Raw genomic sequence first — 16,604 nt, forward strand, 5'->3', positions numbered from 1 at the left:
CTTGGGCACGTTTCCATTGCGCTGCCGAGCAATGAAATGTTCTAATGCCATTTGCAAGTGGAACGGAAGAAAAAACGAGCCAAAAAGGGACACAGGCGAAGGCATCTCTGGACGGGATGTTGGCTTTTCGGCTGGCAGACGACAGACGGGCGGGCGACATTCTTTTTCGGTAGAAATAAAAATGGAAAGTTGGCATAAAAAGTAAACAGCAGCAGCAGCAGCAGCAGCAGCAGATGGCAGTGTGACACAGAGGGGGGAGACAGAGTGTATGCAGAGGAGATTGAAAGTGGAAGGTAACTAAACGGAAAGCGAAAAGCCAATGCAACAAAAGCGAAGCAAAAACACAGAGAAAATGTAGCAAAACCTTTACCATACGAAGCAGCTGAAAGAGGAGGAGTAGCAGCAGAAGGATGGGCAAATGGTTGATGGGAAAATAGGGGAAAAAGGCACTAAATCAGGTCAGGGATTTGGATGGTGAATGCGCTTTCTCCCTGCTCGCTGCTCCCTGTCCGTTGGTGTTGCTTTGTTGTTTTCTTTTTCGAGTGAAACTGAAATTGAAATTACGTAGACGACGACGCTGCTGCGTCGCTGCTGCGTTACTATTCCCGGAGCGAGCATTAATTTAATTACGGCGCAAAACAACAAATTGAACGCGGAAAAGCCGGCCAAATGAGTGCGCCACGCCGCATAGTCGGGAGTCTCTTTTTAGAGTTTTGTGTGTCACTGGGGCAGCAGCTGCCAGAGTGTGACAGTGCTGCGGAGTGGGGGTAGGGGAGATGGCAGAAGAAGTGGCATCAACATTTGCCCGACAACCGCAAGCTGCATTTTTAATTGCGCGCACACGTGCAACAGCCTCCGCCCCGAGGACAACTCAAAGGAGGCAGAAGGAGAGACACAGACGGGGAACAGCTGGAACGAGCTGCAAAGGAGAAGCTGCCGCGTTTGTCTCTACTTGAACTCATTTGGCGTGGAAATTATGGCACGCTCAAGTTGATTTTGACAGGCGCAGGAGGCACACAAAAACACACACAAACAGCAGAGTAGAACAGCGCACATCCTCTGCCGCTCCGCTCACGCATCCTTGAATCCTTGAAAAGTTTTGTGCAAAATGTTCGACACGTTCTGTGTCCCCAGCCCAAAGTCCGTGGGGGCTTTGAGCCTGGCCTGCAGCTGCTGCCAATGAGAAGATTGGCGCTGGGGGACTGGCAACACTGGCAAGTGGCTGGGGCACCTCCACATCGAGCATGCTGCTGCTGCCATTTTGCGGTGCTCGTTGGCTGCCCCTTAATTGATATGCAATAAACATTGGGCATTGAACAGGCAGGCAGGCAGGCAGGCAGGCAGGCCGGCAGTCCGGCCGGAGTAACGTATCAATAGAAGCTCCTGATGGAATCGGCCTACAGCACAGACGAACGGACAGCTGGAGCCTGGCACAACTCTGACAAGTAAATCCTTCCAGGAGTTCTGTTTCTTCCATGCCCCATTTGCTTCAGTATTCTACGTCTTTTGTTTCGTTTTGCTCCGACTGCTCCTCTTCCTACTGCCTGCCTGCCTGCCTGTCAAGTATTCAAGTTTAATGCGCTTAGCTGATGCTCCGGCTGCTGCTGCTCCTTCTCCCGCTGCTCCTTCTCCCGCTGCTGTCTACTCAAGCCTCGACTCTGACACCGTCTCCCGTGCTGGCTGTGGCTCTGCCTTTCCACTGCTCCTTCTGCTTGCTGCCTTTTGCTGATGTTCATTTGTAGCGTTTAACAAAATTGAGTTAAAATGTATTTTGGTTTATTTAGTGCCAAAAATCATTGCCTCCTGTGCGCCTCTGTGTGTGCGGTGGCTGGCGCAGCATTCCCCTGTTTGCAGTGCAAGTGCTCAGCATTAAGTATACGCACTGTAAATTGCATTACAAGCATATTAAGCATTAATTAAATAAGCATCTCCACTCGCTCGCTTTGCCTGGCAATTATCCAGAGTGCTTTGCTTACGAGTATTTGCGGCAGCATTTCGATTACATTGAAACAGTTTCACGAGTGTCTTCTGTGTGCGTGTGTGTCTATTGGCATTTAATCGTTCAATTGGTAGACAGGGAACACGTTCACTTATTGAAATATAAGTAAGAAGCATTTGAGGTTACAGTAAGTGAAGAGATTGCAGCCATCAAGCTCTTTTATCATTGCTCCCTCGGCTGCAGAGAATGACCAACTTGGGGCTCACCTAGCTTTTGGGCCAATTTGTAAGTCTGTAGACTTGGCTGACAGACAATTGGGAAGTCGCAATTGAGTGCTTCATTTATTATTAACGATTACACAATGAACAAACCAAGCTAATCGAAGTAACTCAATTTAGTTGTTTGAATTGGACAGCAGTTGGGAGTTGTTAGACAGGTGAGATGACAGAATAAATATGACAGAAAGCCCGGCAAATACTTTTCACTCAAAGTGTAATTAAAAATAAATTACTAGCTAAGCCTTTAAGTAGCAGCTGCTATGTGTCCCGTTCGCTATAAACTACAGGGATTATTTCCGGATAAACATAACTAATATTTGATCTACTTACTCATTTTGTTAGACGCAACAATGTCGTGGCTGTGCGGCTGGTTATTTGGCTTTTTGGGTTTGGTTTGGTTAATATCACGTACACGCCTAGTCGCGCATTTTGGAATGAACTTTTCGTACTTAATAGCTACTCGTATATACTCGTATGTATTTGTAATTCACAGTTTTTATTTAAAGTTTTTGCGTTTTTGTTTTATTGCTTTTCGAATGCGGCTGAAATTACACGAAAAACGGGCGGATTGTAGGAGGAAATTTGTTATCACAAGGCACGCAGTTACACAACGACACAGATACACAGTTGAGTGAGACAAATGCCAGATGGCATCTGTTGGGAATGTGTGTGGCAGTTGTTGTTTCGGCCTGCCATCAGTGTTTAGCCATTTGTTCCTGGCAATTTGTCTGCTCTTGATTGCCATTTAAATGTGCATATTTAATTTATTTATTTATCTATCGGATGCCACACCCACCCTCACACACACTCACACACACCCATACGCAGACAGTCGAATGCAATTTGGGTTTTAATTTTAATTTATTTATGACATTTATTTAAATTCTAACCAAAATATTTTGTTTTAAGGGGAGGATTTGAGCGCCACGCCATTTGTGTCTCTGTTTCTGTGCTTTTGCCTCGAATAATTTATGCAAATTATTTTTCAATTCTCGCTCTCTCGCTGCTTAACACACACACACACAAAGCTGAATGCCGCTGCAGCTGCCATTATTTATTGCTGATTTGAACAAGTTATGTTCTTGGCGTATCGAACAGAAATTGAATTAATTTTTGAATGATTTAAAACAAATCAATGAAAAAGTTTCAAGTGTTAAATGAATAAAAGGGAGAACGTGCGGCAGGCCATAAATAAATAAATAAATGGAAGGCAAAATTGATATTTTAAGCGGCAGAGAAAGAGAGAGAGTTTTTGTTTCTTGCTTATCACATTTTCAATTTTATTTTTGAATTTTTCATCATGGAATTTCCTTTCTCTCTTTTCAGGCATGGCCTTCCCCCTCCCATGCGAACTATGAATGGAATTTTGTGGGTGTGCAATTAATAAATTGTTGGCTTGCGCTTTGCTCGCGGAATTTATGCGTCGTGCAATTTAAATTAACGCCTCAATATGCGCGCCCACCTGCATGCAGCACATCTATACATAAATATATCCGGGGTAAGTGCATTTTAATCCCTCTTTGGGTGATGCCAAACAATGAGATTAATACAAAACGGTTGATTAAATTTGCATGAATGCAGTTTATTTATTCAATGTGCTCTCAGCCAGGCTCTATCTCATTAGCTCGAAAGTTATTAACTATTTAAGCGCGCCGCGAAAGTGCCATTGATGAGAGGAGATTAAGGGCGAGGGCATAGGAAGAGTAGGAGTGGAAAATTGTGAATATTTAGGGCGGAATATGCAGTTATTTATGGCTGAATTTCGTAGCAAAAAGAAAAAGTCTCCCTCCCAGAAGACTCAAAATATTTGGATGTATTTCTATTTTATTTTTTAATTAAAGCAGCCCCAGCGTAGAAATTAGTTTATTTAATTATCGATGTGTATCATTCGAGGTAACTGAATAACGCACTGAAAATTAATAAACCCCACGGGTGTTGTAGTTGAATAAAAAATAATTAATTGTCATTTTAATTAAAATAAAATAATGCACGCTTCGACAACTCTCTCGCTCTCTGATTTGTTAATGCAAATGGCAGCTGGCTGTGGCATTAATTAAATTAAAGGCCGGCAGGCGAAATCCGTTCTGGATTGGCCACGTTCCCGTGGTAGCCACCGGAGGCCAGTTTAATTCGGGAGCTGGCCAGTTGGGCCGTCAAATTTCGGGTGTTTTTTGGTTCAATTTAAAATAATTAAAATGCCACATATAAGCCTCGCCCGAAGAATCCTTTTTTGCCAACTGGGTGAACCTTTTGGCTCAACCGCAAATATTATAATGCGGCCCCGAGGCACAGCTCCCTCGCTCCCCTCTATCAGTCTCCCAAAATTGGAGCACTTGAGCGTTGCTAAGCAAGATTTATGAGCCGCTTGGGGTATAAGGAGGCGTGGCATTGGCATTGCCACTGCCCCCGGTATCCTCTCTTCTGGTTATTTATTTTTTGTGGTATTTGCCAAGGTCTCTCTCTCTCTCTCTCTCTTTTCCTTTGACTTGTTTGCCTTTCTTTGCGGCCTCGGAGAAGTTTCTGCTGTGCAACTGGCCTTGCTCTTTTCTATCCTCCCTACCCCCTGCCCCCCTCATGGGTCCTGGCATTTAAATAATTTAAAGCATCTGAGCATTTCGGGCAATTTGGTTAATGGCCTGTGCCTGTTCCCTTTTAACTGTGGCTCTGTCTCGCTCTGCCCCTTCGAAAGGGTTGCCCAAACAGTCCCAAAACGAAGCTCGTAAATAACGCCAAGCGGGGCGATAACGACTGTGGCCCCAACACCAAGCCCAAGCTCAACGCCTGCGGATAACGCAGATAAATCCGTAGAATGGCTTTAAGACGGAGCTGGGGCAGAGCAATGATGCCCCATGTGACGCAGGTTCGTGCAACGCTCGTTTTATGTGGCACACTAGTTCAAGGACTCGCCTCGCCTCGCCTCGCCTTGCCTTTCCTCTCCACCCAATTACGCAAAAAAAAAGTACAGAGGGGGAAATAAGCGTACTCGTGTGTGTTTCTGTGGCTGTGTGTGTGTGTGTGTGGCATCCAACCTGCTGCCTGGGCAACCTTTAACCCTAAAAAATGCGACGACCCGACCTAGAAATGTTTTGTAGCGCTTTTGCTCTCTGTGGGCCACCCATACCCGCCAGCCCCGCCAGCCATAATATAAACCCCATATGGACATGGACTCGAATGTTTTTGCACAAAGCTAGCGTGCCATGAATTTTTGTTTAAGCTAACACAAACACACAGAGAGGCAAAGCCACACCACGACGAGTCGCGTAAATGTGCCAATGCCAGTGATGGCAGGAGGAGCAGGAGCAGGAGCCCTGAGGAGGAGGCAAATGGCATGCAGCGGCAGGAGTAGGCTTGACTGACAACGACAGAGCCAGTGCCAGAAGCCAGTCCCAGTCCCTGTCGCAGTCGAAGTCCCTGTGCCAGTCCCAATCCCCGCCCCAGCTTATGCAAAACGTTCAAGGACACGGCACGCCAGGCAGCCAGTCAGCCAGCAGCCCTGCTGCACTGCTGTTGGTGTTGGTGCTGGTGTCTGTGTGCGCCTGCAGGTTATGCAACACTTTTTTGTTTGTCCATTTTCATGTTTTCCTGCTGGCTTGCCTTTCGCTTTCGCTTTGCTTTCCCTGCCACTAATTGCCAGCCAATTTGTTAGGCTAATTTTACCCAAAAAAAAAAGCACTTGACACCTCAACAAACACACACCGAAACACACACTGAAACACACACACTGACACATACACAATGACAGTTTCCACCGCGCGCTCTTGCTGCTGCTGCCGCACACAACACTTACAAATTAATGACGTCAAAAAATGGAACTTTGCTCTGGTTCTGCCTTTGCCCCTGACTGCCTCACTGACTCCTCGCTCTCGCTCTCATGCGCTCCTTGGTCCGAGCTGTGTGTGCGTGTGCTGTGTGCGTGTGAGCAGCTGTCTATTTGTGAGTCTGTGTGTGTGTGTGGCATGCTGTTTTCACTTTCACTTTCATTGATTTTCAAGCATCGCTGGCTGAGGCCAACAGCTCGCTCCGCTTGGACATGTTTCTCCATGCTGTTCCATTTCTTTCATTTTTCATTACCACGACAAAACTCTGCACACTTGAACGCTAATTATGTTGCACGGAAATATTACTCGCTTTTTTCTATGTATTTTGATTTTTTTATTGAACACTTTCGCTGCTGGTTGTTGGGCACTGGCGCGTGGTCCGCTCGGGGCGCTCGACTGTCGTCGGGGCAGAGAGATGTGTCAACGTCGAACTGCGCTCGCTGCCAAAACTAAACTGAACTGAGCTCTGACGCTGGCTAAAGCGTTGCCATGGCCAAGAGTTAGTCGCAGCAGCAGCAGCAGCAGCACTGGCACTGGCACTGGCCGTGGCAGCAGCAAATACTGGTAACAGTTTGCCAGTTGGCGGCGCAGGCGCAGTGCCTGTTCCCATTAGACGTTGCCCTGCCCCTGCTGCTGCTCTCGTCACAGCTTTTGCATCACACTGTTGCGTTCTGTTGAAGCTCTCTCTCTCTCGAGCGCGCTTTCTCTCTCTCTCTCTCTCTCTCCATCTGCTGCTTTGTTTACATTGTTTCACGCTGGTATATTTCTGTCGCAGCATTTCGTTGCTCGTCTATAAATAAAATTACGCATACGCCACGTGTAAGGGGAGCTGGCAGGGTGGCAGCGTGTGAAGGTGCGACAAAGTAGTCCCTCAATTGCCTGATTGATTGATCGAGCTCTATTTGTGTTTTTTCTCCACTGAAGTTCTCTTTTTATTAGCTTTTATTCCTGGACCACGTGCCGCACAAATTACTTGCCCCAGAGCGCGGTTCGGCTGCTTGCCTGCCCCGCCGTGTGTGTGACTCAATTTAAAGAATTCGAAGAACCAACAAGCAGTCCAACCGCAACTTGCCCCAAAGAGCAAGCGTGTCTCTGTGTGTGTGTGTGTGTGTGTGTGTGTGTGTGTGTGTGTGTGTGTGTGTGTGTGTGTGTGTGTGTGTGTGTGTTGCCTTTTACTGTAGTTGGAAAATGAGAGAACAATTTTCACGCTGATTGGTTTTCAGTCATTTCTCCTACGCTGCCTTCGCCCTTCGCCATCGCCCTTTACCTTCGCCTTCGCCTTTCATTTATTTTTGAGCTTTGCTCTACACAAAAAGTCAACGAGCCAGAGCCAAATGTCAACCAACCAGCCAAGTCCCTTAACTCCCCCTGCCCCCAGCCAAGGACCTTTGGAATTTAATAATGAAATAGCCTTCGTCCTTGGCCTGAGAACAATTTTCAATTTTCCACTTTCGACTTTCGGCATTTGGCCTTCGGTTGAAAATGCGTTTGATACATTTTTACCAACACAGAAAATGGGTTTCCCTTCTACCCAAACGCTGCACTGTTGCAAGTGGCAGCTACTTTGTTGCAGGTTGCAGCTGGTAGCACGTGGCAGGTGCAACTTTCGCAGTCGCCTAATCAAATAACCATTTTTGCGATAACTAATTAAAAACTTATTTGCGCTGCAGATAATTTTATTTAAGCGCAAAAAGTTTCTTCTCTTTTTGTATGTGTGTGTCTCGCAATTGCGTTGTCTGCCATCGATTATGTGGGGGCATGCCACAAGGGGGTGCCCATAAAGAACAACAATTTAAACACAAACCCGCCCGAGCAGTAGGGGCGTGGCCTGGGGGCGTTGTGAGACAAAGTCAAAGCCGAAAGCAAGGATGGATGCTAAGGCCATTGAGCCGAAGACCGAGGACGATTTTTATCAATGAACGATGGGCGATGGGACAAAGTTATTATAAGAAACTGTGGGCGGATTGTGTCGTGTCGCTCTTGTGCTGCGTGGGAGGATTGCTGTTGGGTTTTTGTCGATGTGTCAAAATGATGGCAAAAGCAAGTCCCTGGGGTAAAGGAATAAATAGCCTCAACAGCAGATAGAAGTCTGATATCCACTACCATATATGCCATAGAATGTTGCCCAAGATTGGGCCTCCCTTTAGCACTTTTTCTGCAAATTATTTGCACCCTTTTTTGGGCCAAAAGTGTACAGCAAATGTTGACTGTGACGCCCGCAAGTGTTGTGCCTTTGCCTCAAATTCTATGCAGCTAAAGTTCAGCCCGTCCATCAGCCATCAATGGCAGCCTGTCTGCCACTCAGCTGGCGGCCAACCCGCAGCCTCAATTGAGTGCCAATCGAGTTGCTCGCACAGAGAAGTTGCTTCTCTCTCGAAACTTTTATGACAGCCATCGAGCACTTGGATGTTTTCCGGCTAATCATAACCGATAACAGCTGCGGGGCATGGGAGATTTTTATGCTTTCCTTTCGTTCTCGCACATTCCCCACTATCTGCTGGAGTAGCAGAGTGTTTTTTTTAGGTGCTGCTCATTAGATGGGGAAACTGTTGCAAAGATTCCTGCTGCTGCCACTCGTCTCTCTCTCTCTCTCTCTCTCTCTGTGGGCTGGGCGCACTTACACTTAATTGAATCCTGCGGGCGTGGATGATGGTTTGCGCGCCTCGAGGCATGCCAAAGCGTTTAGCAGCCAAATACTCTTTGCTCGGGCTCTGCCCTGCCCTGCCTCTCACCCACGCCGCAGGGGCTTTGTTGCTGTTCCATGCGCTTGGCTCCGGCTCACATCCTGCCGCCGGCGCATCGTCATCCACAGAGCCACTGAGCTGCTGAGCCGCTGAGCTGAGAGCTGGGTGGCAAATGGGAAACGAGTAGGAAAGTGGGAAGCAGCGAGCGAGTGAGTGAGCGCCCCTAATTCAATTAGCAAGTTCAGCGCCAAAGCGGCAAATGGCTCGTTAAACACGCTGTGTTTTCATAGCTTGCCACTCCCTCCCCCACACAGCCAACCTGCCACCCTGCCACACTTTGCATTCAGCATTCGGCCCGCTATCCCTGACTCTTATGCGGGTTTTTGTGTCGCTCCCTGCTTAATGCCACTTCACTTGTGTGTGTCTGTCTGTATGTCTGTCTTTTTGCTCGTTTTTTAAACATGTTTTATTACCATTACTCTTTTTTTGCACTAGCTGCTGCCACAATGTCTTTGAGTCTGTGTGTGTGTGCACTGAGCAAATGAGGGAAAAATGTTATAAATTGCCAAAAAAAGAATAGAAAACCTTCACAGCTTCCATTCCGCTCTGCGCTGCTTTGTTATTGCTTGCTGCTCCCCTTTTTGCTGCTTTTTCTACCGTTTTTTTGGTTTTGGTTTTGGAGATAATTCATGGCCCAAAAAATCTTGTTCACTGACCAAATGTGGAGCCCAGCTGGGGTCCCCTCTGCCTGCCTTTACCTGCGCTGGATAATTATGAGGTATGCAGGGAATGGGTTGCAAGAGGAGCAGTAGCTGTTGCTGTAGCTCTGGCATTCCCTTCCCTAATTTATGCACAAATAACCCAAGCAAATTATTCGCTTTGTGCTCTGCTCCTTCCACATTGTTGTTTAACTACCGAATTTTGTGTGTGTTTGGGTTTGGGTTTTGGGGTTTGCTGAGAGGTTTGCGCACTGGTCAGCAGTCCTTTAGCTTCAGTTTGCTGCCATAGAGATTAATCAGACTGAACCCCTCTTCTATAATCGCCTTTCCTTTCCACTTTTGAGCCATATGGCCATATGACTGGCAATCGTTAACTGCATTTTCCCCGCCTGTACACCCACTGGACACCCATTTTTCGCCAACAAGCAATTTCCCAATCCGCTTGCTCTTTGCTGTTCCCCCCGGTACCCCGCTCTGTTCCTCTGAGCATTCATTGCCTTTGCAGTTTTCCTTTTTTGCTTTTCACACATTTAGTTGGGTTTCAGTTGGCGGCGCTTTTTTTCCCTCCTCCGCTGCAGCTGCAGCAACAAAAGTCCATTATCCTTTTCGGCGTTATCGGTAATCAATTTCAGTCGAGGATGGTCCATGGGGCTGGAGGGTGGAGGGTGAGCGCGGACAACAGCGGAAAAAACTTTTTCCATTTTTTTTTGGGAGTCCTTTAGCTGCGGGGTAACAAAAGCTGGTTGGAGCAGCAGCAGCAGCAGTCCTCGTGGCAGTTGCAACAACAAAAACAATTGTTAGTTTTTGAAATATGCACGACCCTTTGGGCGGGGCAGCCTCTAGCTGTAAACACACACAAACACACACACACACACGACACACACGACACACACTCCTTCTCCTCTTGCTGCAAACACGCGTGCGGGGCCTAACAAAAGCTTTTTGAATTGTTGTTTGCTGTTGAAAGTGCACACCCCCCCATCACCCCCGACATACCCCACTTTTTGCAGTGCAATTTCCAGAGTCGCTCGTCGAATAATTCAATTCCAATGTGCAGCAATTTCTGTTATATTGTTGCAGTTGTTGCCGCTGCCACTCGCTTACATGGTTGTCGAGTTGTTGAAAAACTTGATTCCAGTTGCCTACAAATTGGCTTGTCGAATTAGATGGGTGGGCGGCAGAAGGGTCTGCCAAATCAGGCTACAGCCTTGCGCTAGATTTGAGCTGCCATGTCCATGTCGTGGGCCCTAATTGAATGCGGACAGACATAGATACCACTTTGCCAGCCCTCTCTTCTCCCTCTTCCAAATATAATTACACTTTCTATGCCGATACAGCGCACAGTTATCTAAGGCGAAGGGATTCACTGTGGCACAGCTGCCGCTGAATTATGCAGATGCCGTCACGGATGCAAGCTGCAGCCGCTGCTCATCCTTTTGTGTGGCTGTGGGGCTGTAGCCAGGGAAAGTGAAACTGTGGCTCACTCTTTAGCGCTTTTCAATTTGGCGGCTTGCCGCTGCCTCTCCGCTCCGCGGCTTTGGCTCTGCCTTTGCCTCCGCCTCTGCCTCTGCTCTCACTTTTCAATTAATTCTGGCGGCTGGCGTCTTTTTGGCTGGGCGTGGGGGGAGTGGGGCTTGCCGCGTTGTGGCATTTTATGTAAGCACTCCCTTGTTGGCTTTTTGAGTTCCCTCCAAAATAGAGCAGACGATTACGATGGAGCTATTGACTATGAGGATAACTTTGGGTAGGGCAAAAGACACTTCCATATCCAATCTATAGCTGGCTTACCTTTTCTTTCCTCTGGTTTTATTTATTGTTCTGCTTGAACCATAAATTGTCCTGCCTGGCACGACACATCCTAGAGTATTTGGTGTGCTCTGTCTATGCTCCCCCATGGGTTAGTTCTGGTCGAAACATTTGGCTTTTGCCTTTGGCCCCCACCATTATTTTCGACTGTTTTTGAGTGGCTTTTGCTTTTCTATGTGGGTCAGTGCAGATTTTGGCTACAGCTTTGGAGAGAGAGGGAGAGAGAGAGAGAGAGAGAGGTGATTATTTGAAACAATCGGAGGCTTAGCCGTAGATGCTGCTCCTGCAACAATGTGGGGCGAGTGTGTCGATTAGCAAATTGAAAATGACAGGCAAAAGGGAGCGAGCAAACTGGGGCACGGCAACGGCTTATTATGCTGAAGATGATGCAGGAATGAAATGGAAAAATATATATCCAAGAGGGCCAACACCACCACCACCGCCCGGCAACTGGGTCAACTGTGTGGCTGTGGCTGTGGCCTGTTCCTGCCAATAAGAAGGGGCAGGCATTGTTGCAGCCACTGGGAGCGTTGTATACATTTTATGTATGTATTTATGTACATATGTATGTAGGGGCTAAATCACAATTTGCAGTGGCCAGCCATGGTCTTTTCTCTAAGCGGTTTAACCAACGTCCCAGCCCCGATGGACAGTCCAAATGACTGACTGCTGCCAGAGGGTGTGGGGCTGGGAGCTCCATGCAAAATCCGATATACGATTTATTTTGGTTAACTGCACATCCAATAAACTACAGTCCTGACAGCATAGAGGGGGTGTAGTGGCAGGGGGGTGTGTTCTGGGGGGGCTGATGTGTAAATATTGAATTTTGAAAATCGAAATCGTCAGAAATGTTCATAAAAGTCCAATGGAAAACGTTCAGCGCAGCAAATATTTGGCTCTACGAAACACAGACATGACTCCCGCCCACAGACCACTCCCCCCTCAGTACTTGTGTGTGTGTGGCTTGTCCTGCCTGGGCAAACTTTGACCAGAACTCTCATCCTACCTACCACTGCTGTACGTTGGCTTTGCCATTCGCTGACTTGACGGAAGTTTTGCTGAAAATCACAGCGTATAAATAATGAAAAGCGATTTAATTTTTAACAGCTGCAGTTTGTGTGTCTGTGGAGCGGTGGAGCGGGGAAGGGAAAGGGAGAGGGAAAGGGGAAGGGGGTTTGCATCGCGTGTGGCAGGGCATTCCGCACTGACTCGCTGACCAATCAATTTCTACTCCGCCATGTCCGTGCTCACATTTCACACTTCATCTGGGCCAGGCATCATCTTCTATATGGCTGTGGGATTTTGGCAGCGATTTGGCGGGGATTTGTACGAGAGTATTTAACGAGTTCGCCGATGAAAGCCAAAGGATGACTAGGAGCTATGGTGGCTCATGGTTTTTGTGGCCAACAAATGGGCGTATTTAGTAGACGAAAGATTGCGGATTTATGCTATTAAATTGGGACCAATTAAGGTACTATTTGAAGGTCAATTGTTAATAATAAATGGGGTAAAATTTTAACCTTTCTTTCACTTTCCATATGCCTTGGCCGCTGCTCGTTAAGCTGCTTTCATTTTTTGGGGCCAGCATCTTTTAAGCCGTTGTCCAACCGCAGCAGAACTCTTTGACTTTTTATGGCCTTTTGTGGCCCAGCCCCTGCCATGTCCCCACATGCGTGATCCCCTCTCGGCTCCAAGCCAGCTTTTACGACCATTAAGCTGTGTCTGCGGCTGTGCTCGGTGCTCCGTGCTGGCTGTTAAAGTGAACTTTGGCCATTTAAAGTAATTTTCATATTTTAATTTAATGCCGCAACAGATTGAATTCTGGGGATGGGCCACCTGAAGTGCGCGGAATGTAAATGTTTGGGGTTCTTGGGATCTTGGCTACATTCATAATTGGTCATAAAACTTGGCCATTATGTTGTAACTGATTAATTTTCAACTTGTTCCCCGGGTGGACATCTATTTAAAAGTGGAGACAAAAGTTTTTCATTCCATCTTTTCTGCTATGTATCTTGGAGCTTAGCAGCATCCTACAGTTGACATTCATTAGGGGGGGCAGCAGCAGCAGCAGCAGCAGCAGAACTGGAAGCGGAAGTTGCTCTTGGCTCGCCATTTTCTTACATTTCCTGCCATCAAGGGAGGAGAACGTCGTTGTCCTCATCGGACAATGGCAACAGGCGACGCAATTCTGAATTAACAGAAGGAGAAGCTGAAGCAGCAGCAGCAGCATAGCTGAAGCAAAGAGTGCTCTGTCCACCTCCTTAGTGGCTGGCACTCCTCCTGCTGCCACCTTCCACTCCTCTCTCCTCTCTCTCCCCTGCTGCTACCCCCCTTGCTCCTCTCTGGGGGTATCCATGGCCCGCTGGCTCATCAAAAACTGTTTGAAATGAGTTTTTATTAGTTTTTGTTGCCATTTTTTTTTGCTCTGCTGTCACTTGTTGTTTGCTATCTTTCACTCTCCATCTTTTGCTCTCATTCTCTCGCTTTCTCTTCCTGTCTGTGTGTATGTGTGTGTGTGTGTGGGTTTTGTATGTATTGGTTGGGTTTTTGTGTGTGCGTGTTAATTAAATTTCAAATGCACAAAAGAACTAACGACACGTTGCAAGAGGAGGAGGCTGAGAGCAGAGCCGAGAGCGGAGAGTAATGGTTTGAGCGGGGACATGGCCAGCTCTGGGTCACTGCTAGCTGGACAACAGGCAGCAGCAGCAGCAGCAGCGGGTTGAATAATGCCAAAACCCATTCCCGCCTTAATTGCATCCCATGTGTGTAAATGAAAATGTTTGCCTCATGTTTTTCCTCATATTTTCATCTACTGTTTCTCACTTTCAACCCTTCCACCCTCTTCCCTGCACTATTTTGGAATTTTTGCATTTGCCCCGCACAACAATGGTGGCAACAACAGCAACAGCAACAACAGCCCGGACAAGTTGCAAGTTCAACGGCAAAGATTTAGTCGGACCAGCGCCAAAAGTTCCGAGCCATAAACTTTATTCCGGAGCTCTTTTCCGGCTTTTCCTACTATTTTTTCTTGTTTTCCTTTTTTTAACATTTGTTTTGCGTTGGTTTTAATTAAGTTTTAACTGGCGCTAGACCAAAAATGCAACCCCACGGATAATTTACACGCAAAAAATCCCCTAAAATGCAGAGAGACGGGCAGAGAGGGAAGCTAAATGTTAGAGGAATGGAATAGAGAAATGGATAACAGAGAATCGAGGGAAGATTTAACAAGGTTATGCCCCTGAGGAAGCGTTCGGTTTCGCTTGGACTGGCTGATGTTGAGGCTTAAATGTATTCTGATGTTGAGGCTGCTGCTGAGGCTTCTTCTGCTGCTCCTACTGCTGCTGACAGCCGCCTGGGAAATTGATTAATGTGACTTGTAAATGGCGCCAGCTGCGCAGCAACTGCAGCAATTTGTGGGCAGAAATTGTTGCGCCAAAAGTGTCACATGCAACTGGCTTACCCCTCCCCGATACTCACACAGCTATTAGCCGGAGTCCTGGCCCCCTCCCTGCCTCTCTTTCTGTTTAGTTAATAGGCTACACAATAATTAACAGCCGCCAAAGTAAACAATTTCAATGTTTGCTTGCACCCGGAATGAAAAATGATTTCTCGGCCCATTGTGTGGCATGTTTCACGTGGCAGCGCACTCATAAATTGTGCGCCCTGCCTCCGCGTTCTTTGGAAAATTTCATTATGCGAAAGTGAGTTGAGTTAATGTGTTTGCCCGAAGAGAGAGAGAGCGAGAAAATTATGCACAAGACAAACAGGCAAACATTAGCGAAGGAAGCCGCGAGTGATGCCAAGGCAACGACTGATGGATGTCCTGTAAATGTGTATAAATAATAATTATAGGAAAGCTTAAGCTTTATCTTATATTTTGTGGATAGATTGACTGCCAGAAGATGCTTAAATCAGCTAAGAAAAGTGTCAGGGAAATTGTGTAAATTCCAACAAAGTTTTTTTGGTAAACAGCGCGGCCAGCATGCTCCATTTATACCTTTTATTTTACACACTAAATTACGCTAAATGTTAAGGCAAACAAATCAAATTGTTGCTACATTATGCAGCCACCTAATTATGTGATTCATTGGCTGCTTGACAGCTCAAAAATTCAACTAAAAACTCTTCAAAATGTGTGCTTCAAATCAATCTTCATTTTCGGGGAAATTTCCCCTAATTTTTGTGCAAAAACTTTTCATTTAAAGGTGTCGATGTAAGTCCCATAAATGTGCATTGGATTTATGCCATTTTCTGTTTATGATTGTTGGAGCTCCCCGCCCGGGAGGAGGAGCAGTTGCCTTTACTTTCCGTTTGTCATTCCATTTCATTTCTTGGCTCTCCTTTGCTTGTCCATAATTTATGCCAAGACGTGCAGGAGCGTGCTTGTTGTGCCACAACAGTCACAAATACAAATACTCGAAGGAAAAAGCGAAGGAACCAACTGCAGACCCAGACAGAGGCCAATGTCAGGCTTAACAATATAATGGGAAAAAGTAGCTGCTGCCCAGCTCCAGCTGCTCCTTCACCCCCCAATCTGCTGGCAAAACGAAGTTAACTGGCTTCTCATAGTCGAGAATGTTGGTCGATGCAAATTCTTGCTGTAACGCGAAATTTGCAATTTCTGCATTAAGTCAACACAGAGCCAGAGAGAGAGAGAGAAAATGAGAAGTGGCAGGAACAGCGATGAATGGAACGGTGGGAGAGTGGGGCAGGGAACCATTGCCAATGTCTGCGTGACATTTGTTTGGTTTTAATTTCGGTTCAAAGGTTGCCATGGCAGTGCCAGGCTTCATCATGACTGCCAGCCAGACAGCATCCCACCTACATAGCTGCACCTCCTGCTGCTGCTCCTCCTCTCGTTCCTTCCGTTGCAGTAGCCAGAGGGAGCATCGAGAGCCCTGGTGCAAAGGCAAAACACTTGGCTGTACGATGAAAATGTTGAATGCAGAATTGAAATATTTTGCATGAATTGCTGGAATGTAGCCGCACCAGCAGCCTCTCTCCGCCTCCCCCCCTCACGCCTTGCTGCAGTGGGGAAAATCGCCCAAACACACGTTGCATCGTGCAACTATTTAATAAACATCAGTGGCACTCTCCCCCCTGTGTGTGTGTGTACTTCCTTCCCTCACTCATTTTGGCTGCGGTTGCCAAAAGCTCGCTTTTGATGTCTCGCTCGGCTGCATTTAATAAGCTGCAGTAGCAGGCTGAGAGGTGTATGTGGCAGCTCTAGCAAGTGACTCAAAGCCAATGAGGCTGCTGCTGCCTTGGGGAATGGCAAAGGGAAGAGACAGGAACAAATAGACGCACATGAAGAGACTGTTTGTGCGGCTGTGGTGCAGCCAAAAAGGTTCAATTTTGCG

General features: G+C 46.9%; 1 protein-coding gene across 1 annotated transcript in view; it reads right to left on the reverse strand.

The window, feature by feature from the left end:
- LOC117893623 overlaps window positions 1–6,571 on the reverse strand; it is a 47,197-nt gene extending 40,626 nt beyond the window's left edge. The window contains exons 1-2 of the mRNA XM_034800302.1: window positions 6,289–6,571; window positions 2,548–2,759 (exon numbers count right to left, since the gene is read on the reverse strand). Coding sequence (XP_034656193.1) covers window positions 2,548–2,551 — 4 coding nt within the window. The 5' untranslated portion in view covers window positions 2,552–2,759; window positions 6,289–6,571. The remainder of the gene's footprint in view (window positions 1–2,547; window positions 2,760–6,288) is intronic.
- Between the last annotated feature and the right edge of the window lie 10,033 nt (window positions 6,572–16,604).

The sequence above is a fragment of the Drosophila subobscura genome, chromosome J (assembly GCF_008121235.1).
Source record: "Drosophila subobscura isolate 14011-0131.10 chromosome J, UCBerk_Dsub_1.0, whole genome shotgun sequence".
NCBI lineage: Eukaryota > Metazoa > Arthropoda > Insecta > Diptera > Drosophilidae > Drosophila > Drosophila subobscura.